Raw genomic sequence first — 25,762 nt, forward strand, 5'->3', positions numbered from 1 at the left:
AACCTCACAAACATCTTGCCGAGTGAAATAAGCCAGACACAAAGGACATAGTTTGATTTCCATTTCTAGGAGATGCTCTGCGTGAGCGAAGCCACAAAGCAAATGAACTGTGGACCCTTGTTTAAAAAGGAAGGCGTTTAAAGTGGCAGCGATAGGATTCCACCCAGCTCGGGACATGCACCCATGCGGGCGGTCCTGCCCTCTCCCTGGCAGCCTGCTGTCCCATCGGACACTCCAAGCTGGGCCTGGGCTCATAGAGGGTCACGCTTGAACCCCTCATAGTCTCCAGTGTCCAGGAGGATCAGCAGGAGGGGCCTTTAGAGGCAATGCCCTTACTTCCTTCAGGTCTTGGGAGCGGCCAGAGGTTCCCCAGGTGGCCAGCCAGCACAGGGATTCCCCGGGTGTCCAGGCAGCACGTCGTAAAAGTGCCTCCCGCTGCTGTCTTCAGCCCGAGGAGCTTGTTCCCAAACTCTGGAGGTGCTGTTTCTATTTTTAGCCAGACTGCAGGTGCTGGCCTGGATGCCGTGGGTGAGACTGCCAGTCCTGGATGCCCGCTGGGCTCTGTCCTGGTGTGGAGGGCAGGATGGTGTAGTGTGGACCAATAGGCGTTTGGTGTCCTGAGATCTCTGTACCTCCTGAGGATGAAAGGAGCCCTACAAGGGTCTTGGGGTTCCTCTGATGGCCATCACGGTTGGTCTGAGGCGTAACATATACCAGAGACTCCCCACTAATCTCAGACCCATGTTTCATGCACCTGAACTTGGCACTGTTCTGCCTGGACCCTTGGAATCTGCTCAGGATCTTGGGGTGCCCTTCATGGTGTCTGCCTCTCCTCTTCCTGTGGAGCTCCTACTGCAGGCAGGGGAGGTGCTGGGTCTGCCCTGTTCTCCTGGGGGTCCCCCTCTCAGAGTGCACAGCTCTGGCATGGGGATGGAGGGCGATGAGGGTGAGCACAGCTGGGCCTCAGAGCCCTTCCCCAGCACTCACCAAGCAGTCACCTAGTTCTGGATGTTGTTTTTCTTTCTTATTGAATATAAGCTACAGAGCACATTGGTTTTCCATTCATACACATTTTGTTTTGTAGTTGTTCTTGTTAAGTGCAGTCGAGTTGTAGATGACTCATAGCGTCCCAATGAACGAAAGACCTGGACACCTGTATAACTTTCATCCTCTCTCCATGTTCATAGGGTTTCCAGAGACAACTATTAATGGAAGTAGATGCCACTCCTGCTCCAGGCTTTTTCTAATCGGGGAGCTCCACCAAACACTGTCCCCCAAGGGTAACCATTCTCGCATTTGACACATCAGTGTCACAGGCTTCAGCATCACAGTGGCCACAAGTTACCTCTGTACAGCAAGTGGACAGACCAGGGCTACACGACCTAGAATGTTTTACCAAAAATAATTAAAGATCGGCTTGAGGGCTGAGGATTAGAGTCACCACCTTGGGCTTGGTAGCATCATTTTCTGTCCACTAGGCCAACTGAGCTCTCGCGTTGTTGTTGTTGTTGTTAAGTGCCGTTGGGTCATAGGCGACTCATGGCGACCCCAATGTAAGAACCTTCCTCTGCTGGAGGAGGGCCAGTCTCCTCCTGTACCAGTCAGATCCGATTTGATGGTGGTGGTGGTAGTGTTATGTGTTGTCAAGTTTCTAGCAACTCATAGCGACCCTATGTACAACAGCCCTAGGCTCTACTCTGTCCTGTGCCAATCGCACTGCCTCTGACACACCCATCCCAATTACCCCAGTCACTGAATCAATCCACCTCATAGAGGGTCTGCCCCTCCTGCACTGTCCCTCCACCCTCCCAAGCATGATGTCCCTCTCTAAGGACCTGTCTCTCCTCACAACATGTCCAAAGTAAGTTAGACAGAGCCTCAGAATCCTTGCCTCCATGGAGCAGCCTGGTTTAACCCTTTCCAGGATGAATCTGTTTGTTTTCTCAGCAGTCCATGGTATTCTCAATACTCTTCTCCAGCACCACAGCTCAAAGGCATCAATTCTCCTTCTATCCTCCTTTTGACGATTTGACGGCACACACACAAAAATAATAAAAAAAATTTGTTTTATTTTATTTATCTTAATGGTGTCTCTCTGGAGACTAAGGTGCGTCTGATACAGGCCAGGGTCTTCACGATCACTTGTTATGCATCAGAGAGCTGGACAATGACCAGGGAGGATAGAAGAAAAATTGATGCCTTTGAGCTGTGGTGCTGGAGAAGAGTATTGAGAATACCAAGGACTGCTAGGAAAACAAACAGATTTGTCCTGGAAAGGGTTAAACCGGGCGGCTCCTTGGAGGCAAGGATTCTGAGGCGCCGTCTAACATACTTTGGACATGTTGTGAGGAGAGACAGGTCCTTGGAGAAGGACATCATGCTTGGGAGGGTGAAGGGACAGCGCAGGAGAGGAAGGCCCTCTATGAGGTGGATTGATTCAGTGACTGGGATAATTGGGATGGGAGTGTCAGAGACAGTGCGATTGGCACAGGACAGAGTGGAGTTTAGGGCTGTTGTGCATAGGGTCGCTATGAGTCGCAAGCGACTCAACGGCACATAACAACAACAACATATACATACACCTATGTTTATTACATCATTGTTTGTAATAGCAAAGAGCTGTAAACAATCCACTTGCTCATAAATGGTCAATAACAAGTACATTTACATGATGGGGTCCTATGCATAACTGAAAAACAGTAACAAGGAAATACTGGACAACATGGATGAAACCAGAACAAATGATACTTAATGATGTTGTTATTCTTGTGGACGGTTGAGTCAGAACAGATCCGTACTTGACCTCTTAGTTGGGGCAGACCACAGACCTTTCTGCCAGGCATAACAGCAGGAGGATTCGAACTGTGTTCCTTTGGATCGCCAGCAAATCTCCGCACCATTAAGCCACCAGCGTTTTGTTTTAGAACATGAATTTCAACCCACACAATGTAACAGCACTCCTCCCACCTCCTCACTGTGATTCTCACTTCCACTCACCTCTACATCCTACCGCTGCCTGCTGTATGGGCTTTATTCCTGGGGAAATGCTGCCCCTTCAATCTTGTGTTGTTTGAATGGGTTGTTCTAAGGATTTTTAAGTCCTCTCTCAGGTGTTACAGTTCACCGCTGTTTGATTAGGCAACTCTGGTGGCCTAATGGTAAGGCGTTGCATTGCCAATGCAAAGGCAGGTGGTGTGAATCTACCAGCTGCTTCACAGAAGAAAAATGGCAGTCTCTCCTCAGGTGTGATTTACAGCCTCTGAAAACCCACTGGGGGTCAGCTCCAAGTCATTTCCAACTGGAGGCACACAACAGTAACAACAATAACAACATGGTTGGACTGCAAATTGATCTGGGGGGAGGGGAGACGAGTTTTGTTCCAGGCTGAAAGGTGACAAAAGGCTGTAGTCTTGGTGGTCTCACCAGCCTTTCCTGGGCCAATGTGCCTGGTGATGGTGTTTTTCTTAAGAATTTCTTCTCTTTTTTGTTGAAACTACACACAGCAGAAGAGGCACAAGTTCAAGTTTCTGTGAGTACAGTTCTGAGACATGATGTTTTATAAGTGTGTGACCATTCTCGCTCTCCTCTGGCTTGTCCCTCCTGCATAGACATGAACTCACTGCCTGATAAAGGTCCCATCTGACCTTTTACACTGCGGTTGTCACCTTAATTCTGTGGAGAGAGATCTTAAAGGACCCAGCTGCTTGAGGCCGGCACGTTTGGCTCACTGAGCTACGTACGCTTGCGATGAAGGCGATGCCAGAGACTGTTCCTAGGGGTCTACTGATGGGGCTCCTCTCCTCTTTCTTAAATGAACCCCCAAGTCCCATGCATCGCTAGAGGATTCTTAAAGTAGAGAGAGGCTAGATCTGTCCCCTCAGGAGAACCAGTGGGAGGTGTGGGGGCGGACATCTACATCTCAAAGTAAATGGGCCCTTTCCGCCAATTAACAGGCAGAGATTTATTTGACGAGAACCACATGCCAGACCCACTGCGAGATGTGAGAAACCCTGAGGGATAATGAGGTGAGGGAAATTCCAGCTCAGGACAGAGGCCGATGCTTTGACGAAGGAAGACACCTGGGCATGGAGAGGCTGTGAGGGACCTGGAGCCGCACAGCGTGTGTCTCGGGCTTTGAAAAGTTGGCTCAAAGAGGTGGGAGAGAGGGTGTCAATTGGTGGTTAAGACTCTGGATGGAATATGAGTTCAAATCCCACCTCTGGGGCCTTGCGTGGGGCCTTTCACAGACTGAATTTGGGCAGTGGCCTGGGCTGGGTTTACTTCTAAGGTCAGTCATAGAGATAATGACAGGGCAGCAGGGCTGTGCTGGGGGTGGAATGAAAGGACAAGGTGGTGGCACTAGAATGCCACTCTCTGTCCTCAGCCTGTGGGGCCAGACGGGGGAGTGGAGCAGAGGAGAGACCTGGGGGTGGGGCTGAGTAGGAAGGAGACACACCGAGGAGCCGGAGAGAGGAGGGCATCTTTCCGGGAAGAAATGCAGCTGTTGTGAATGTGCTCGTTGAAGCAGCGACTTTCTCGCCGGAGCTCAGTATCACCTGTGAGGAGCTGTCGTTAGGGTCCGCTGTGCCCCTCAGGACTCGTGAACAGCAGACGGAAACACTGCCCCACCTGGTACCGTCGTCACGACTGAGCCCGTTGTTGCGGTCACTGTTGTCAGTCCATCTTGTTGAGGGTCTTCCTCTTTCTCCGACCCTCCACCTTTCCCAGCCTGAGGTCGTCTCCCGAAGGCTGATCTCTCCTGACAACGTCCTCTCAGCGTGAGGTGAAGCTTCACCATCCTTGCCTCCAAGGGGCAGCTGCCTGCTCTTCCTCCGACAGGTGTGTTTGTTCCTTTGGCAGGCCACGGGGTATTCAGTACTCACTGACGATGCGGGCGTTCATTCTTCTCTCGTCTTAATTACCGTCCAACAAAAGGTGGGAAGTGAGGAAAAAGGCTTGCAAGGAGGATACCTAGTTTTCTAGTGATGCTGTAACAGAAATTTCACAAGGACGTGGATTTAGCCAATAGAAATGTACTTTTTCACTGTTCAGGAAGCTAAAAGTAGGCTGGTCTGAGTGCAGTGGAGGCCACAACTAATTGATCACAGTCAGGAAGCTGAAAGTGCAGCCCAGGCGCTGGCTCTGGGGCCAGCTTTCTCTCTGTCCACTCTGTGACTGGTCTTGGTCTCTTTTCAGATCCTGTTCTGTGGCTTTTGGAGATCTTTGTGTGGTGGTGCATTTTCCCTCACTCATCTCGGCCTGCGCGCTTATTAGCTTACTCAGCTGCTCTTTTCTATCTCAAAAGAGTTTGATTTTACCCAGGGACAAATTTCAGAAGACGGGAAGGGGTGGGCTATGAAGATTGATGGAAATGAGACTCACAGAGGGGAAGTGGGAAAAGCATAGCCGAACTGATAGTATTATGATAAAATAGGGGCTTGAATGGAAAACTTATTTGCCTTGTACACTTTCACTCAAATCACAACACTACTTTTTTTTTTTAAATAAAAAGTAAATTGAGGGGAGCTCTGGTGGCCTAGTGGCAAGAAACTGCACTGCAATCCCAGAGGTGCATGGTTCGAATCCACCAGATGCTCTGCCAGAGAAGGAGGGACAATCTCTTCCTGTACCAGTCAGATCTGATTTGACGGTACACACATAATAAAATAAAATATAAAAAAAATAGATTGACTTAAAATAAACCCTATGTAGAAAATTCATTCACAGAGCAAATAGAACTCAGTCCTAGATGGGAAGACAGCCCCTATAGAGATTATTGTTGTTGATCGCCATTGAGTCAAGCACAACTCATAACGACCCTGTGAACAAAAGCCCTGAAACCTTTCTATAACTATCATCATTTATCAAAGTTCATGAAGTTTCCAGAGGCATGTTGTTTAGGAAGTGGATGCCATTCCCACGTCCAACTATAGAGATTGTTGTTTGTTGTTGAGTGCCGTCGAATTGGAGGCAACTCATAGCAACCTTATGAATAAAAGTCCTGGACACCTGTATAACTTTCGTCCTTTCTCCAGGTTCATCGCGTTTCCAGAGGCAAGCTATTTCAGAAGTGGATGCCACTCCTGCTTCCAAGCTTGTTTTAATAGGGGAGCTCCACCAAACACTGTCCACCATGGGTGACCATTATCGCATTTGACACATCAGTGTCACAGTGTTTAGCTTCACAGCAACCATGAATTACCTCTGTATAGCAAGTGGACACACCAGGGCTATACAACCTAGAAGAATGTTTCATCAACAACAAGTAAGTAGTGCTTCCAACTATAGAGATTAGGATTTATAATAAAGGTAGTCCTGGGACTGTGCGAAGTCTATTTCTAAATCAGTCTTGAAGTGGCTAACTTGGAACAGTTAGGGATGGTTTATATCTAACATTAGTCAAATGTAGTATGTAATGTACCTTCTTATGCACAAAAACATTAAAGAGACACTTCTAGATACACAAAAACACTTAGCACAGCAATCCTTAGTAATGATACTGTTTTGCTGTGCTCACTCTATAAAGCAGTGCCCTTTGGGATAGTGAACCATTGTATATACCTAGAATGTTTAATAGAATAACTTTCATGGGGATTGTCTCATTACTGGGGGTTGTTAAGTCTGATATAATCTGGAGACTGCTTTACAAATCTTGGGGTACCCAATTAAATCTGTACAAAGGGGAAGTGGCTTCTGGGACTGTCAGGGCCCCTTACCTTCCCCGGGAGGGATCTGGGTGTCCACCATGCTTCCCTGTGCCTCCCTGGCCTCCTAAGCTCGCAGGGACCCTGGCTCAGCTAGGATCTCCTGATGAGCCCTTGGGCTTGGACCAGCGTGCTGACACGTCCCAGCCTCCGATCCCCATCGGCTGTTATTCTTCCCTGAAGATGGGCCCCCACCTTGGAGCTGGCGTCTCCTCCGGGCCGTGGGCTGGCATCCTTGGCAGCTGGAGGAGACTATTTTTAACCTGGCATCTGGATTTTGTCATGGCTGCCGATAGGCTGGTGCAGCCACCTTGCTGACACTTTGAACAGATTTTGCAAATGAGCAGCCAGCAAGGGGAGGGGTGGCAAGCCAGACCCCGGGGCGGGGGTGCGGGGTCTCAGGGCAGACTGAGGCTTAGCAGGTGCCCAGAGGACAAGAGCTGAAATGTGGGAGTTGGGAGTGGGGTTGCCAGCAGCTTTGGGAGCTGCTGCACTCATTTCTCTCCTGGGGTGGAGGCAGGGCATGGATGTGGGTAACGTGGATTTGGGAATTACATCTGAGAACTGAAGAGCTGGCTTGAGCACTTGTACACGGCGGGCGTATCAGTTAGTTACTGCTGTGTAGTAAACCTTTCCAAACGTAGTTGCTTAAGATCCATGATTCTGTGAGTCCCTGATTTCACCCGGGCTCAGCTGGCCGGTTCTTCTGGCCAGTGTGGGCTCCCTTGTGTAGCCGTGGTCAGCTGCTGGGTTGGGAAGTGGCTGGCTCATCCTGGGTGATGTTCCTTTCCTGGCTGGCCAGCTTGGGCTTGTTCACAAGGGAGGCAAAGGTTCAAGAGAGAGCGGCCGCAGGCAGGGCTGTGAGAGGTTTGGCCTAGGCTCAGTCCACCATCACTTCCAGCACATTCTGTCAGCCGAAGCCAGTCACAAGGGCAGTCCAGATGCCAAGGTGGGGCACCACTTCCACCTCTCGCTGGGAGGTACCGCCTCTGAATCACTCTGCCGAGGGCTGTGGGTGCAGGGAGGAAGGGTGAAGCTGAGGTCATGTTTTGATATCTGGGCACAGGCACACTTGGAGGGACGGCAGGTTTGCCGCCAGACCGCCTCAGTAAACGGAATATCCCCACAAAGTGAGTCACACAACTGTTTGGTTTCCCAGTGCACATAGAAGTTAGGTCCCTACTGCCATTCGTTAGGGAGCTCGTGTGCCTTGTTGTTCTTGTTATTGATGATTGCCTTCAAGTCGAGCACGACTCACAGCGACCCCATGAACAAAAGGCCTGAAGCCTCTCTACAACTACCCACATTTATCAAAGTTCATAGAGTTTTCAGAGGCAAGTTATTTAGGAAGTGGATGCCATACCTGCTTCCAAACCTGTCAGAGGATGTTATTGATTGAGTCACCTGTGATGCATAGTGACCTTGTGCACAGCATCTCTGAACCCTTCCCTGTCCTGAGCCAGTCTCACTAATTCTGACACAAAACCCCCCCACTGCCCCAGTTACTGTATCAATACATCTTATCTGGGGTCTCCCTCTCTTGTGCTGTCTGTCCAACCTTCTGAGCATCATGTCCTTCTCCAAGGACTGATGTCTCCTGGCCACGTACACAAAGTAAGTGAGATGGAGCTTAAACATCCTAGCCTCCAAGGAGAGACTTGGTTTCACCCTCTCCAAGACAAACCTATTTGTTTGTTTTCTTGGCAGTCCATGGTATGTTCAAGACTCTTCTCCAGCACCACAACTTGAAGACATCAATTCTTCTTCTTTCATCCTTAGTCATTGTTCAACTTTCTGAAGCATAACAAATAATTGAGAAGAACATGGCCTGGGTTAGGCATACCTTACTCTCTAGACTGACATTGTTGCTCTTCAGCACTCTGGAGAGGTCCATGACAGCAGATTTTTCCAATGCAATTTCTCTTTTGATTTCCTGACTGCTGGCGTTAAGAGGGTTGACTGTGGATCCAAGCAAGCTGTAATTGCTAACAACCTCAATCTCTTCTCCATCTAATATGGTGCTGCCAATTGGCCCAGTGGTCTTAATGGTAAGGAATGGAGCCACCGATCCAAAGGTCCACGCTTTGAACCCACCAGCTGTTCCACGTGTGAAAGATGGGTAATCTCTTCCTGTGCAATTTTACTGGCTCTGAAAACCCTCTGGAGGGTCAGCTGACTCCACGGTATCCAATGACAACAACAACAACAACAGCAGCAGGCTCTGTCTGGCCCCTTCTTCTGCTGTCGTCTGTTAAATGTGCAAATCTGTGATGGAAAAGAGTTGTTTTAAGAATGACCAAAAAAAAAAAAAGAATGACCAAATTGGGACACAGCCCCCCCCCCCCAGCCCCAGCTACTGTGCTGTCACCTCCTGGGCCCGTTCCACGTGTGGTAAGAAAATGAACTTAGCACTGTGGTTGGGGACCATTGCATGTGGCCTGGTTCTCAGCCAGCCTGTGCAAATAGAATAGACCTAGCCCAATCCTGCTCCGTCCTACAGCCTCTGCTGTGCTCAAGCCCTTTTGCACAGGCCGTGGTCTTTGCAATCACTTGCTATGAGTCAGAGAGCTGGATAATGATGAGGGATGATAGAAGGAGAATTGATGCCCTTGAACTATGGTGCTGGAGAAGAGTATTGAATATACCATGGACTGTTAAGAAAACAAACAGGTTTGTCCTAGAGAGGGTAAAACCAAGTGGCTTCTTGGAGGCAAGGATCCTGAGACTTTGTCTGACATACTTTGGACATGTTGTAAGGAGGGACCGGTCCTTGGAGAGGGATGTCATGCTTGGGAGGGTGGAGGGACGGCGCAGGAGAGGAAGGCCCTCTATGAGGTAGATTGATTCAGTGACTGGGGTAATCAGGATGAGTGTGTCGGAGACAATGAGATTGGTACAGGATAGAGCAGGATTTAGAGCTGTTGTACATAGGGTTGCTATGAGTTGCAAGCAACTTGACGGCACATAACAACATGTTAATCTTTCTCCTGAGGGTCTCTCTCTCCTTCCCAGACCCTATGTTTTACTGGGCATGAGGTCTCCCTCCAGGGACTGGCCTCTTGTGACAATACACTCAAACTACTTCTTTAAGACAGATTTGCTGGTTCACTAGCGGTCCCTGGTCTGCCAACCCTCTTCACCAATGCCATGGTTCAAAGGCACCCATTCCTTTAGTCTTCCTTAGAAGAGGCCCATTTCGTGGGTGCAGAAACTGGGGCACAGACAGTAAAGGATAGGCGGGGCTTCCCTTCTTTCCTCCCGGCACTGTCTCCCCCTGCCTCAGGGTCCTCACTTCTGTTCCCTCCACCTTCTGCAGGCCACGTTCCCCATGAGTCTCCTATCAGACCACTTCCTCCTGAGGCCCCCAGACCAGAATGTTGCTTCCTTTCACATGTTCCCTACCTGATTTCCCCGATGTCATCTAGAACGGAATTCCCTGGTTGGCTCAGCTTCTTGTGTTCTTGTCCAGGGGGCTCCCCTGTTTCTCTGAATAGACTTGGGGTCCACTGGGGAGACTTGGGGAGAAGCTGCCTCCTGCTCTATTGGTTCCTGGCTCCTCTTTGTGGAGCCAACAATGCAGGGCGAGTTGTCTGGCTGTATCTCTGGCTCTCTCGTGCCCTCTCCTCACTCCTGCAGCCCCTGGTGTTGGCACAAAGCTCACCCAGACAGTTGTGCACGGCCCCTGTCTCTGTTGTGACCTGCACCCCTAAATCCCCCTTATCTAGGTAGCCCGACACAGTCACAGGTTCAGGGGAGCAGGGTCTGGAGATATTTGGGGGGCATTATGCTGTCCATTGCATTAGCTGCTGCGTATTTTCCATCCTAACTGTTTGTCGAGTGTGTAATTATACTTGTGACATTATCTGCCTCCTGTCAGCTTGCTCCCTGCTGGAGGGGCGTCCACTCCCACAGCCCCCCCCCTCCATCTCTCGGGCCTTGAGGGAAGTGCCTGGCCTGCAGCAAGCACTCCATACACCGCCCCCCAGCCCCCAGCCCCGGCCATCTCGTGCTGCTTCATTATTCATTATCACAGAGAAGGCTGGCCCCTCCGTTCACGCCTGTCCCAGCACGGCCATGCTGGACTGCCCCACTGTTGGGTCTCACCAGGACCCCAGGTTCTGGGAGCCTCACATTTGTCTGTGGTTCATCCTCAGGTTGAGGTCGAGGTTCTCTGTCTCTGCTGCCCTTAGAACCATCGAGAAACCTAAGAACCTAACCAGCTGCTGTGTGAGTCCCAAGGCCACGTGGATGGCTAACGCAGTTGGAAGCTAACCAGAGGATAGGTCACTTGAGTCTCCCCAGAAGTGCCTCAGAATAAAGGCCTGGCAATCCACTTCTGAGGAAGGTTTCTTGAGAAACCTCCAGTTCTCCCCACATTCACACAAGACAGCTATGGGAGAAAGAGTTGTGAAGTCCTGATGCCAAGGCCACACCCCAGATCACTGCAGAATCTCAGAAGGGCATTTGCAAAGCTCTCCAGCAGACATCTTTGCAACCAGGTATGCACACCACTCCCGCCACAGGACAGGAAATGAGGTAACCTTGGGAGGGGACAGCCCCCAGGCAGCTCTGCTTAAAGAAAGCCAGCAGCTGTGGGGACACTCACGCCCCACCCCCTGCCCACCACACAGGCAGCTGCCCTCCTCACCCAGAGACTGGCTGACAATGAGTCACTGCACCCCCTCCCCGAATCTTCACGGGGGACCAACTGCTCCAGGGAGAGCGAGGACAGGGAGGGGGCATGCATGGCCGCCTCCCAGCTGGGCCTCTGCAGCTGTCCCAGGAATCCCCGGGGAGTTGCCAGTTCTCGGTTTTATTTGGCCGAGGCCGCTTTGCTGGCACATTTGTAGGGAACATTCTCTGAGCGCCCAGCGCCTGCTCACCCGTTTGGAGAGTCTCTGAGACGGGCAGGTGATGAAACACAGGGCAACAAGCAGCCCCACTGAGATAAGGCGGCTGGAACAACGCGGCTCTGGGGCAGCACCGGCTCCCAGGTCCTTTCGGGAGCTTCTCTGTGGCATCTCTCGGAACCAGAGTGGGGGTCAGTGGTTAGACCTGGACCTCGGGTGTGGAAGTAGCTTACGTGTGTCATCACGAGAGAGGAAGACTAAGACTATCCCTTGTCGAGCTCAGCTTGGGAGCCTGTGGTGGTGGCCTTGACCCATTCCACAAGGGTGAAGGTGTGGTACACGGCTTGGGGGGCACTCACGTGGGCCCTGTGCCAACAGGACACACAAGCCCGGCCAGCGCGCCGAGTGCAGCCCCAGGAAGCCCCAGGCTGGCCCCCGCCTCTGACAGTCAGTCCTCTGGCCCTCCCACGGATGGCGTTGTCCCTTGGCTGGGAGCCCGGGCACCCTTCCCTTGATTTCCTGCTCCATGAAGCTGGGGGTGGGGGTAGGCACGCAGGCCCTGCTGAGGGGGTCATGGACAAAGGCACAATGGCTCCCCTTCACCCACATGGCAAATTCTTTCTAACCTAGGGCTCCTGGTGGCCCAGAGGATTAAGTATTAGGCTGCTAAGTGAAGGTGGGTGTTTCAAATCCATGAGGGCTCCTGGGGAGAAGCTGAGGCAGTGTGCTTCTAGAGTCCAGCCGGGGGACTCCCATGGGCAGTCCTCCCCGTCCACTAGGGGTCCCAGTGGACGGCACAGCGCTGGATGGGCAGAGGGCCATAACCCAAGAATTCCCGAGAGGTATAAACATCTACCTCTCTTGTCTCCTGGAAGGTGACTGGATCAAGACTACCTGAGAGGGAGCTCTGGTGGCCTAGTGGTAATAAGCTAGGCTGCAATCCTGAAGGCTCATGGTTCAAATCCACCAGATGCAATCTCCTTCTGTGCCAGTTGGGTCCGGTTTGACAGTACAGAACAAGAGAGAGAAAAAAAAGACTCCCTGCGGTGTCTCGGGAGAAGGGCCTGGGATGAGCTTGTGTACAGCCATGAAGACGCGTGGTGTGCCGTTCTCCACATGGGGTGCTGTGAGTCCGACTTCACCCTGCAGCTGCTGACCACCAGCCTGCATCATCACAGTCACCATCCCAGAAATGGGAGCCCTTCCCCAAGAAGTGGGGGTTCTGGACGAAGGCCAGCCGTCCCCATGGTGCCGTGGATCCATTCCAGAAATGCAGTGAAGCCTGGAAGAGGGATGGGGCTGCCTGCTTTGTCTGGTCTCACTAGACGCCTGCTTTTGAGGGGGTGTGGCCACCACCTCCCTGTGCCCCTATTCCTGGGGGAGATTTGAATTTTCCTTCTCTGACAGATGTCAACCTCACACTCCCTGGAGTTTCATGGAATCAGGCATTGTTGCCACACAATACAACCTTTCACCAGATCACCTCTGACTATACCCGTTCGTAGAGATAAGGAGACAAAACACAGAGAGGGCAAGTGACCATCCCAGGGCTGCACAGCCCGTAAGAGGCAGTCCTGGTGTCTAGATGCAGGCCTGTGGGAGACAGTGCTGGCCGGGAAGTGACCACCCAAGGTTGCATAGCTTGTAAAAGGCAGCCCTGGTGTCTAGATGCAGGCCTGTGGGAGACAGTGCTGGCTTTGGGGCACAGGCCCATGGGAGGCAGCTCTGGTTTTGGGGTGCAGTACTGTGAGGACAGTGTTGATGTCTGCAACGGGTCTGTGAGAGGTGGGGTATCCTGTGTGTTGGGGGCCTTGCATCTGTGAGAAGCAGCACTGGTACTACCCTGGACTCTAGGCCCTGACACTTTACCTTCTCTCTGAAGAAGGCCTGGTGACCCCATCTTTGCCTGCCTGGTGCACCCTAGCCACAGGGTCATGGGGAGGGGAACCAGAACTCAGAACCCACACTCTTATCTGCCCCTCCTGAGAGCCTCTCGGCCACACTCACACCAAGAGTAATCCCCACTGGGCACTCACTTCCTCTCTCACTCACTCACTCACATACTCAGGCAGTATTTCAGGGGGGCTCTTTCTGCTACAGGTCCCAGTGAAGGCACAAGTCGCCTCCTGGACTTCTAAAGGTGAGGCATCAGTGGACAGGCGATAACTGAGTAATGGGGCTGGAGCCCCCAGTGGACACTGGTCAGGGAAAGCCTTTGGTAGGTGATATATGAGTGGGAACTTGTGTGGAAAAGAGGTCATGGCCACCTGGGAGTGGAGAAAGGGCATGCCAGGCAGAGAAAACAGCAGGTGCAAAGGCCCTGCGGCTGGGGCAGCAGCTAGGTGGCCATGGTGGCTGGCACGGAGGCCCCGAGGAACACAGAGTCTCTTCAGTAGTCACCTCTGGAATTGTCCCGATTCTATGTCTCCATTGCTAGACTCTCACAGTGTCTGTGGAGGACAACGTAGGACTTCCCCCAGCGTTTCCAAGGAGCTTGTTTTTCTCCCTCAACAACAGCTGGTGGATTTGAACCACTAGCCTTTTGATTATCAGTCCAATGCTTAACTCCCCTCCTTATCCAGCTTCCTATGAAGCTGGTATCTATGAGTTGGGATCAACTTGAAAGCAGTGGGGTGGAGTTCTTTGGCCTTTCGTTGTTAGGATACAGGCGCCCTCCCTCCTGTGTTCACGGTGTCCCCAGTCCCCGGGTCAGGCTGTGGCAGTAACAGCAGGTCCTGAGTGTCTGCTGGTGGATGGAGAGGTCTGGGCAGGTGACCGTAAGCCAGGGCATATCATCAGTGGTGCCTCAGCTACGTCAGAGAGGCAGTCACATCAGGAGAGAGAATACACCGACTGCCTGAGCTGCGGGACATGCCAGCTGCTCTCCTCCGTGCCTGTTACCTGCCAAAGGGCAGTGCAAGGTGGCCATGTTCGATGCCACTTAATACCCCTCCCTACAAGCACAAACAGACTGACAGGAAGAGGGCCTTATCTGTTCCCATGACAAAAAAAGGTGGAACAACAGAATGTGGAAATTATCAAGCAATATCAGCAATATCACATGTGAGTAAAAAATTTTTAAAGAATGCTTTGAATAGTATATTGTTAGAGAACTGCCAGAAACTCAAGCTGGCTTCAGAAGAGACCGTGGTGCAGGAGTTATCATTCCTGACGTCTGATGGACCATGGCTGAAAGTGGGGAATTCAAGAAAAATATTTGATTGTGTTTTCTTGACTATGCAAAGGCATTTGACTGTGTGGATCATAACAAATTACAGCTAATATTGAGAAGAATGGGCTGCCAGATTATTTAAATGTGCACATGACAAAAAAAGAAAGAAAATAATAAATGTGCTCATGAGAAATGTGTATGTACCCCAAGAAACAGGTGTCCAAACAGGACAAGGGAACACAGCATGATTTAAAATAAGGGAAAAAAATGTGTCAGGGTCGTATCCTTTGTCCATAGCTGTTTGGTCTGTACGCTGAGCAAATAATTTGCAAAGCTGGACTCTATGAAGAATGTGGTGTCAGAATCAGAGAAGACTCATTTTGCCATTTGCATGATGCAGATGGCACAACCTTGCTTCTAGAAAGTGAAGATTGAAAGCCTTTTCTGCATATGTTCAAAGACTAGAGCCTTCAGTGTTCCCTTCAGCAACACACACGCTAAAACTGGAACAATACAGAGGAGACTGGGATACAGAGAAGATACAGATTAGAATACAGAGAAGATTAGGACAGCCCCTGTGCACGGCTGATACTCAAAGATCACAGCCTTCAAAATAGAGTGCATCTCATCACCAAGAAAATAAAAATCCTCCCCACCGGGTCATTCATGGGCAGTATCATAATTGAGATTGTTCCCAGCTTCAGTTTGCTCGGCTCCACGGTCAACACTCTTGGCACCAGTAGCCAGGAAATCAAAAATCGTATTGCGATGGGAAAGTCTGTGGTTAGGGACCTCTCTAAAGTACTCAAGAGCAATGGTGTCTCTCTGGAGACTAAGGTGCGCCTGATACAGGCCATGGTTTTTGCAATCACTTGTTATGCATCAGAGAGTTGGACAATGACTAGGGAGGATAGAAGGAGAATTGACGCCTTTGAGCTGTGGTGCTGGAGAAGAGTATTGAATGTACCATGGACTGCCAAGAAAACAAACAGATTCATCGTAGAGAGGATTAAACCAGGCTGCTCCTTGGAGGCAAGGATTCTGGGGCTTCGTCTGACATACTTTGGACATGTTGTAAGGAGAGACATGTCTTTGGAGAGGGACATCATGCTGGGCAGAGTAGAGGGACAGCGCAGGAGGGGAAGACCCTCTATGAGGTGGATTGATTCAGTGACTGGGGTACTCGGGATGGATGTGTCAGAGGCAATGAGATTGGCACAGGATAGAGCAGGGTTTAGGGTTGTTGTACATAGGGTCGCTATGAGTCGCAAACGACTTGATGGCACATAACAACAACAACAACATCATAAGAGATGGAGAAAAGATTGAAGTTGTCAATGATTTCTTTTAGTTGGATCTACAATCAACATTCATGGTAGTCCCAGTCAAGAAATCAAAAAAGACATGTTGCATTGGTGAATCTGCTGTCAAGGTCCTTCTTAAAAGAGCTAAAGAGCATCAGGTTAGAGACTGAGGTGCACCTTATCCAAGCCAGGGTGTTTTCAATTGCTTCCTAGGTAACCTGAAAGTTGGTCAGTGAATAAGGATGACAGAAGAAGAATCAGTGCCTTTGAGTTGTGGTTCTGGGGAAGAATAGTGAGCATATACCACGGTCTGCTGAAAGGAGGAACAAATCACAGCCTCAATGCTTCTTAGACGCAAGGATGGCCACGCTTTGTCTTACGTTCTTTGGATTTGTTGTCAGGAAGGACTGGTCTCTGGAAAAGGCCATCATGTTGAGAAAAGTAGGTGGGGGTCAGTGAAAGAGCATCCACACTGACAGTGGCGCAGAGACTGCAGCAATGGGCTTCAGCATAGCAGAGATGTGGGGGTGACGCGGGCGCTGACCTCATTTCATTTCACGTGTACACATAACCGCGCCGAGTCAGAATCGATCTGACAGCCTCAAACAACATCTACAATAATAATAAAATGACAGAAAGTCAGAGAACGTCAGCAGCAGAGGGTGAAGCGGAAAGTTCCTGGCATTCGGGCAGGCCAGAGGGGGCATGCTGGCCGCCTGGCTGTCCTTTTCCCATAGCTCGCACGCCTCACCTCAGGGCCTTTGCACCTGCTGTGGTGGCTGCTGCGATCACATTCTCACCTTCTTGGTTCTGTTCTAATGTCTTTATTTTAGTGTTGGTAAGGCTACCACTGCCCCCTCCACACACAATTGCACCCTGAGACCCTCACCACGACCACCACCACCAGTTGCAGCTGAGCCGACTTCAACTCCTGGGACTACTTGGGTAATCAGAGCTGCTCCAGAGGCCTCCTGGCGGCTGAATTTTGGGAAGCAGATCACCAGGCCTTTTCTCTGAGGCGCTTCTGGATGGATCTGAACTGCCAGGCTTTCTGGCAGTCCGGAGTTAACATTTGCACCACCGTGAACTCTTCTGTCTGTGGGGCCCATATGCCCATCTGTAGCGCTTGGAATCTGTGACGTCTTTGACTAACTTTATTCCCCACCCTCCCAGGGTTGTAGGGGTGCTGCTAGGGGAGGGAGGGCTTGCAGATCCAGCACCCACCCCCTCACAGGGGTTCTGGGGGAGGGAATCCCTGGGGCCACGCCCAGAGGCTGGTGCTGGCTGCATTTGGGGCTGTGACTTTCCTGTGACCCTTTTGTGAACTGTGAAGAACTGTGGGGTTGCAGAAATCACTCTTCGTTCTGGAAAGCAGACACAGTTGTGATGCTTCCACTCCAAAAGCTTGGGTCTCCGTGTCTTCCAGAGGCGCCTGGGGCCCTTTTCAGAATCTCTGCTGGAGTCCCACCTTCCTTCTCAGGTGGAGATTCTGTTCAGAACAGTTCTTTCCCCAGGCCTGGCCTCAGCTGTGATCATTTTCAGGACCGAGTCCCCAGGAGTGGGCAGGGCGGGGTTGGGGTCGTGTTAGGTGCGACGTGCCCAACCCCTGCCTGGAGCCGACTCTGTCCTATACTGTCCCTTCCCCAGGCCTGGCCTCAGCTGTGATCACTGTCAGGACTGAGTCCCCAGTGGTCAGGGCTGGGATGGGGTGGTGTTGGGTGCAGTGTGCCCACCCCCCTTCCTGGAGCAGGCCCTGTCCTGTCCTAGCAGTGAATTCTACCAGTGCTTCTGGGACCCTCTGGCCCCACTGGCCGTAGGTGCTGTAACCCCTTTGAGTTCAGCAGAGATGAAAGGTGAGGAGAGCAAGCCGAGGGGGCAGGGGCCTCCGAATCACCAAGGAATTAACCACCGGGAGTGGACCGTGTCTTCTGGGCTGGATATCTAAGGGAGGAAACCCTGGACCCCAGAGGAGGCCAGGCCGTGTGGAGGTCTCCAAAGAATGCCAGGTCTACACATGCTGAGGGAAACAAAGACCTTCCTCCAGATTTGACAGAGGGACAGAGAGAGTGAAAGACAGGGAGAGAGAGAGAGAGAGACCGAGAGAGACAGGGAGGGAAGGAGAGAGACAGGGAGGGAGAGAGAGACAGACAGACAGACACAGAGCGAAACAACACACACACACACACAGAGAGAGAGAGAGACAGAGAGACAGACCGAGAGAGACAGGGAGGGAAGGAGAGAGACAGGGAGGGAGAGAGAGAGAGACAGACAGACACAGAGTGAAACAACACAGAGAGAGAGAGAGAGAGACTTCCCTAGTGTGGGTTTAGAGCCCACCAAAACTAGAAAAAATTGCCCCTCTGTTTGTTAAAGCCATCCATTCATGGCACCTCTGTAACAGCAGCACCAGGGAACTAGGAGAAGAAGCAAATGTTTCCCACCAGCATCGTGGTAAGAGTGTGCTCAAACCCTCAGGTTCTGCAGCTGGGCCTCAGGGACACACACAGTGACACCGCCGCCCGGCCTCGGGGACATGCACAGTGACAGTCACAGGTGACAGAGTGCTGGCCCTTAGGAGATGCTCATACAAACACCTGCTGGGCATCTGAGGGAGGGAGGGAGGGAGCGAATGAATGCAAAGATTGATGTCTGGTTTTATGTCTGAAACTGAAGTGGGCAGAGTTTTAACGCCCAGAAGGTGGGATGTCAGAAATTCTACCAGCATAAAAACTGTTTTTGTCAGTTCCACCTCTGGAGCTCCGGAGGCCTAGCGGTGATAACCCAAAGGCAGGAGGTTCGAATCCACCAGCGAAAATCCCCCAGAGTACACCACCTGGGCTCCCTACGTCCTTGCCGCGCATTCACGGCATCATATCCCGTCATTCCAAACGTTTTCAATCAAACATGGGAGAGACGAGGTGTATTCCATCGTTGGGAGAAATCCCTCCTCAGCAGAGAAACTGTGAAATAGAGACTACAGTGAATGGAGACCATAGTTGCCCTTGGTATCCACAGGAGACTGATTCCAAGAAGCATCCGTGATCCTCCCCACACCAGAATCCAAGGAAGCTCAAGGCCTATCTAGAAAGTGATGCCGTATTTGCCTATAACCCGCACACTTCCTCCTGTCGCCGTAACTCATCTCTGCATTTCTGTGCACGCCTAACACAGCGTCAGGACTGGGGACCAGCACCCTCAGCTCCCTCTTAGCTTCTGAAGAGTGTTGCCCACTTACCTGCGCTTGGGGATTCTTTTCTCTCCCTCCCAGATCCTTTCTCACGGAGATTACTGAATCCTTGGCCAATCGCAGGTCTGACTGCTAGGCTGGCCCAGTTTTCTTTCCTAAAGCCCGGTGTTAGAGCCAGCATGGGGCAGACGTTTCAATTACAAATGGTAGGACCTTGGGGGCGGATAACAGCCACTGAGCAAGTCCAAACCCAGCAGAATGAGCCACATAGACTCCCTGGGTCTGGCCATGCCCTCTGGACTCCGCTGGAGGCCCTTTGGTCCTGGGCTTGACCTCCCCCTTCTGGTCCATTGTGATGGGGACTCTGCTCTCTCCTCTTTGGGTGCCCCGTTCTCCTAGCCCCATGTAAGTGGCCCTCCCACACTATCGGGCATCCCGTGGTGCCCCGGCAAGCCCCATTCTTCTGTCCCTTGGACAGTTAACCCCGCTCCTTCAGCTTCGGGCAGAGATGTTGTCACCTTGGCACTTGAACATGGAGCTGGTCACACATTGGAGTCAAGGTCGTCTGGGTGTAAGAGAGTCAGATCTCGACCAGCTAACCCAATAGGAATCCTTGCCTTCTCCCCAGGACAGCAGATGTTGCTCCTGTGTACCCTGTCATGCCTGCAGGACAGGCCTCTTCCCTTCCTTCTCCTGCCTCTTCAGTCTGAGGTGATGGGCTTTTTGCTGTGGCCCCGGGCTCGAGCCCTGAGTCACAGGATCTATGTCTGTGACACACCACCTGTGGCGAACATCTCAGACTTGTGTCTTTAGTTTGTACACCAGGCTCTTCCAGATCTTTAAGTTCTGTCTCATTTTGCACAGTTCACTTTTAAGTCCATCTCTTTCCTCTTGGATTTTGTTACAAATATCACGTTGTTGCTGTTTGTGCCATCGAGTTGGAAGCAACCCGTAGCTGACTCTCTGTTGGGTTTTCAGAGGCGGTTAATTGCATGGGAGGAAATTGTCCATCTTTCTCCAATGGAGCAGCTAGTGGATTAGAACCGTGCGCCTTTGGGTTGGCAGAGCTGCTTCTTACCATCATGCTGCCAAGCTCCCTATCAATAATAAGGAGAAACTATATGTGCCTTTTAAGATCTTGCTTAGAAATTTCACCAGCCAGATATCCATTCAGCTTTATCACTTACAAGTTCTCCTGTCCACCAAACGTTTGAACATCATTCACACAAATCCTTCGGCGTTAAAAACATTAACTTTCCTCCACGGTCTAATCTCTCATCGACTATTTCCTGTTGAAGCCTCATGAGAACTCTTTTAACAGGCACATAATTATTAACATTCTACTGATGGTGCCATATGCATTCTCTAAGATGATAGAGACCTTTCTGATAGCTCAAATCGCCCCTGGTGTTCATAATGCCACCAACAGTCTTATCAAGGTAACCTAGGCTTGTATTACTCCACTCATCGCTGTCTAGGCATTTTAAAACTCTTCCAGCCTCCACTCATTACTCAATTCCAAAACCACTTCCACATTTTAGGTTTCTGTTAGAGAAGTACCTGACTTTTCTGGCACCAAAATTCTTAGTTGTTTAATGCTGTTACGATGGAATAAGCTTTAACAAACACGTTTATTCTCTCACAGAACAGGAAATAGGAAGTCTGAATTCAGGGGCTGGTTCTGGGGCAAGTTTCTTCCCCAGGCGGCTCTGGAGGAAAGTCCTGGCCCCTTTGAGACTCCGCTCCTGGGCTGTCTTCGCATGGCTTGTCTCTCTTTTCTTTCATTTGTTTGCTTCATCATGTTTATATCTCATAATGTATCTATAATAATCCCGCATCATCAGCGTGTCAAAACCAAGCCATTTCCAAATGAGATTACACCCGCAGGCATTAACACCCGCGCCCACGGAGTGATTCTAACTCAGGCCAGCCCTCCAGCACAGGACTGCCCACGAGGGTTTCCCCGCTGCCATCTTGACAGAAGCGGACACACATCTTTCCGTCTCGGAGCTACTGATTTTTCCAGGTGCTTAACCCTTTGTACCACCAAGATTCCTTAGGCATACGGGTTGGGATTTGGTTTTGGGGGGCTACGAACCCCTCAGCCAGCTGGGGATGTGCTCCTCTGCAGACCCCGTCCCCTGCTCATCTCTTTTCTGGGTGAGAAGCGAGATCTCACGGAGGGACCGTGGGCTGTGGGGACGGCAGGTCTGGCAGCTCAGTGTCCAGGCCCATCGTGAGCTCAACCCTCACCTCCGAAATGGTGCACCAGGTACGCCGAGACTCAGATCTTGCTTGAAGATCTGCCGCTCCTTGATCAAGGCTGCACACAGAAAGAGTGCCATCAATGTCGGCGACTGGACATAGAGAGAGTGCCATCACTGAAAGTGACTCTGAAGTCCACTGTCACTTGGCCCAAGTCCACCTCATTTCAACCAAAGGGAGCATCTTCAGTTTGTGTGCACATTGTGACCACAGAGAGTTCCCGGCGCCCACCTCTCAGCATGTCATGTGGGGGCAATTGCATGTTGCTGTGATGCTGGAAGTGATGCCATTGATGTTTCAAATACTAGCTGGGTCACCCAAGGTGGACAAGCTTTTGGTGGAGCTTCCAGACTGTGGCAGAGGAGGAAGAAAGGCTTGGCCACCTGTGGGAAGCTGAGTATCAGATTTAATATTAATATTTAGCCAAATGCTGCATCAGGAGATGAGGGAGGCATAGATACAAGCTAGAATTCCCCCTGTAGCACCAATGCAGACCTTGGGCTTCACAGAGGTTAAACACCACAGATCTCGGGCTTTTCCATAATTCTTCGTTTGTATTTACTAATCCCTCTCTCCTGAGATAAGCATAAGGTAAACAATAGAGAAGAATTCAGGCCTTATTTAGTAAAGATTTCTTTGTGGTTTATTTCCCCTTGATTCTTTGTTTTTATTTACTTCCTTGTGATTTTCCTTTGTTTACTTCCTGGTGATTCTCAATAAAACCACAGAAAGGCGCAGCATAGAGGCTTCGGTTCTTCCAGCTGTTAGCCCCCTGCCTTCAAGCTTTCTGACCTGTCCTCCATTCCTGTGTGTCCCCATCTCTGTCTTTCCCCTCGATTGCCAACCAGCTTTCAAAAATTAGCTAATGAAAACTTTATGGAGTTCAACAGAGCACTGATTGATGGAGTGCCGAAGATGAGGCCCAAAGTGGGAGGGCGCTCAGCACCCACGGTGCCCGCCGGGTCTCAGGTGCACCAGCGATGATGGAGATGGCACAGGGCTGGGCAGCACTTTGTTCTGTTGTGTACGGAGTGTGTGAACTGAAGCCAATTTGACAGCAGGTAAGGACAAGAGACAAAGGTGACAGTTGACACTCAAGTCCCGAGGCTGCATACCCTCACCTGTCCCTCCATTGCTCTGTGTTGTATTTGTTATTTTTTTATTATTTTTGTGTGTGTACCGTCAAATCAGATCTGACTGGTACAGGAGGAGATTGTTCCTCCTTCTCCAGCAGAGCATCTGGTGGATTCGAACTGCGTACCTTTGGGATTGTAGTACACCTTCTTGCCACTAGGCCACCAGAGCTTGCCGTGTTTGTTATTTTAAAAACATTTCTTTTATATTGGCTTGCATACAAAGTTCATCCACATTGTGTTTGTGTGTTGTGTTTTGAGGAACTTCTCCCAGCCTGAAATCTGACTTGACCAATTTCCTTGCTGAAACCAGGCCTTGTCACAGACGCTGGACCACAGCAGCCTGATTGCCAGGAAGAAGTCCCCCCTCCCCCACGCCTCTGGGACAGACAACAGGTTCAAGGACAGACTGGCAGAACACCCAGGGGTGCTCCTAGGAGAAGTGATTTCTTCAGAAACCCTGAGGACAAGAGACTTCCCAAATTACAGCCTCGGTCCAGAGGCACAAGGCACCACCCAGCCAGGCCTTCTTTCAGAATTCCTCGGCCTGCCGGCTCCCAGCTGGCCTTGTCTCAGGATCCTCTCAGGTGCCTGTGTGCCCAGCATGGGGGCAGAACCCAGGCCTTGGCCAGACGGACCTAGTCCCAGCACCCCGATGGCTGCCAATCTGATAATTCCATGTCTGAGTTTCTGCCTTTCACACGGGAGACCCAGGTGTGATTCGCAGCCACTGTGCTTCCCGTGCAGCCCCCACTCATCAGTCAGCGGCTTGATGTCGAAGAGTTTCAGTGGGGCTTGCACACAAACCAGGAGGAAAGGCCTGGACATTAATTTCCAAGATGCAGTTTATGTTAACTCCATGGGTCACAACAGTCTGATCCACAGCTGACCGGTACTGGGACAGTGCAGGTCTGGACAGTGTCTCCTCCTGTGTGTCTGGGGCCACCAGGAGATGGGATGACTCAAAGGCAGCTGGCATCAAGCATTTCCTGGGCTCACCCCATGGTTCTGCCGTAGAGGCTGAAGCCCCCAGCGCATAGACCCACCCGCAGCAGATGCGGCTTCCTGCATGCAGGGTGTGACCTACATCCAGGTGCTGTCAAAAAGCCCTTCAGGCTTTGTTCCAGGAGCACCAAGCTCTTGCTAGAAGTTTCTTCGACTTCCACGCATGAGCTTAGAATGTAGAAGACCTACCCTCCTCGACAGGAGCTCTGGTGCCTTAGCGGTAATGAGCTACAAAGGTACATGGTTTGAACCCACCACGTGGCTTGAATCCACTGCCGCTCCGTGGGAGAAAGAAGCACCATCTCCTTCCATGCAACTTACCGCTTTGGAAAACCCGCTGGAGGAACAGCTATGGGTCAGTTCCAGTGTGACATCAACGGTACACAACAACAAGCCTTCTCTAGAACAATAGCGCTCAGAACTCCAGTGTCCTCTTCATCGATATAGCACACCCCACTCCCCAACCCTACCCCGCCATCCAACACCTTTTTCTGGGTAAAAGAAAAATGTTTTCAGACTCTCACAGACCACTTTGCAATAGTAAGAAAGCCTTCCTGAAGTCTTCACCTTTGTTTTTCCCGCCTTTGCCGTCTCTACTAAAAGTCCTGGGCACCTACAAAGACCTTCTGACGTCACCTTGTATCAGAGAAGAATTTTGTAAAAATCGACCTGAGGGGCTAGTTTTAGTAACTCATGGGAAGGTAGAACCTTTACTGGCTTTTTGAATTGTCTAGACTGCTGGGTTGTGACCCCTGGGGTCTGACCACCAGCTCTCTGCTTTCTCCAGTATGCACAATAAAAGCCACTTTTCTTTCCCGTTTATGTAACTGTTCGGTGTTTCCCCCTGAGAGAGTTCTCAAGCAGGTGACACGTGACAGTGTCTGGAGACATTTTGGGGTGTCACAACCGGGGAGGGGACGCTGTTGGCCTTGCAAGAAGATGCAGATCTTGCTCAAGTGGGGAACTCTGTGGCCGCCCTGTCAAGTAACTTCTATCACCCTCATTTTGCAGAGGAGGAAACGGAAGCCTTAAACCGGGGAGGGGGCCTTTCCAAAACCAGCGACGACACTTTGTGATTGTCAGCTGTGACTCCACCTTCCACGCGGCGACCTGGGCTCCGTTTCCAGCTCACGTGTCTCACGTGCAGCCACTATCCGTCTGTCTGTGGTGAAATCGCTGCTTCCAACAATGCTGGGAGGTTCAGCAGGACTTAGAAGCAGGGAGCGATGGGGGCCCCCTGACCCTGTTAGAGGTTCCAGAGGGATGGACAGACCACTCACATGGTCAGTTTTTTAAAAATACATTTATTGGGGCGCTCTGGTGGCCTAGTGGCAAGGAGCTGCAACTACAATCCCAGAGGCACACGGTTCAAATCCACCAGATGCTCTGCCGGGGAAGGAGGGACAATCTCCTCCTGTACCAGTCAGATCTCATTTGACGGTACACTCACACAAAAATAAAAAACAACAACAACAAAAATTTATTGTATTTTTGGTGCAAGTACACAGAGCAAAGCATGCTTCGCTGCACCAATTCCTGCACGAATGGATGAGTGACATGTGTCAGTCTATGATTTCCCCAACAGCTGGCCCCTCTCAGGGTTTGGGATGGCGGCCCTGAACTCCTCTCTGCTTTCGAGGAAGGGTCGTCCGCCTGCCTCACACAGGTCATTTTGAAAGCAGCACGTTTCTCAAGGAGATGATAGTCTTCACTTGGTGAGCTCACCGGCTCCTTTGTTAAGAGGTGATTTCAGAGAACGGTCTCTGTTCCAGGTTGAAGAGTGCAGCTCAGGACGGTGCCCTCAGGGATTCCTTCAGCCTCTGTGGGTCTAGTGGGTCAGGATTCAATGAGAATCTGAAATTCTGTTCCACGTTCCAATTTTTATTTGAAAACAACTCAAACCCTCAAAACACACACTCTTTGGCACCGAGTCAGGCCTGACTCCTAAGTGAGCCTCTGCTGGGTTTCCGAGGCTGAGACTGGCGCACACAAGAGGACACTGCCCATCTTGATCCTCCGAGTGAGTAAGGATGGATCCGACCTGCGGCGATGTACGAGCTCTGGGCTGGGAGCACACCTGTTTACAAGCTCTGGGCTGGGAGCACACCTGTTCACAAGCTCTGAGCTGGGAGCACACCTGTT

General features: G+C 51.0%; 1 protein-coding gene across 1 annotated transcript in view; it reads right to left on the reverse strand.

Annotated features, from left to right (window-relative positions):
* CTCFL (CCCTC-binding factor (zinc finger protein)-like) overlaps positions 1 to 25,762 on the reverse strand; it is a 92,007-nt gene that overhangs the window by 19,977 nt on the left and 46,268 nt on the right. Inside the window, exons 12-14 of the mRNA XM_006896915.1 lie at positions 21,471 to 21,540; positions 11,914 to 12,113; positions 10,366 to 10,425 (exon numbers count right to left, since the gene is read on the reverse strand). Coding sequence (XP_006896977.1) covers positions 10,366 to 10,425; positions 11,914 to 12,113; positions 21,471 to 21,540 — 330 coding nt within the window. The remainder of the gene's footprint in view (positions 1 to 10,365; positions 10,426 to 11,913; positions 12,114 to 21,470; positions 21,541 to 25,762) is intronic.

Source organism: Elephantulus edwardii, unplaced genomic scaffold, assembly GCF_000299155.1.
Source record: "Elephantulus edwardii isolate Elephantulus edwardi_28Jun2011 unplaced genomic scaffold, EleEdw1.0 scaffold00193, whole genome shotgun sequence".
Lineage (NCBI taxonomy): Eukaryota > Metazoa > Chordata > Mammalia > Macroscelidea > Macroscelididae > Elephantulus > Elephantulus edwardii.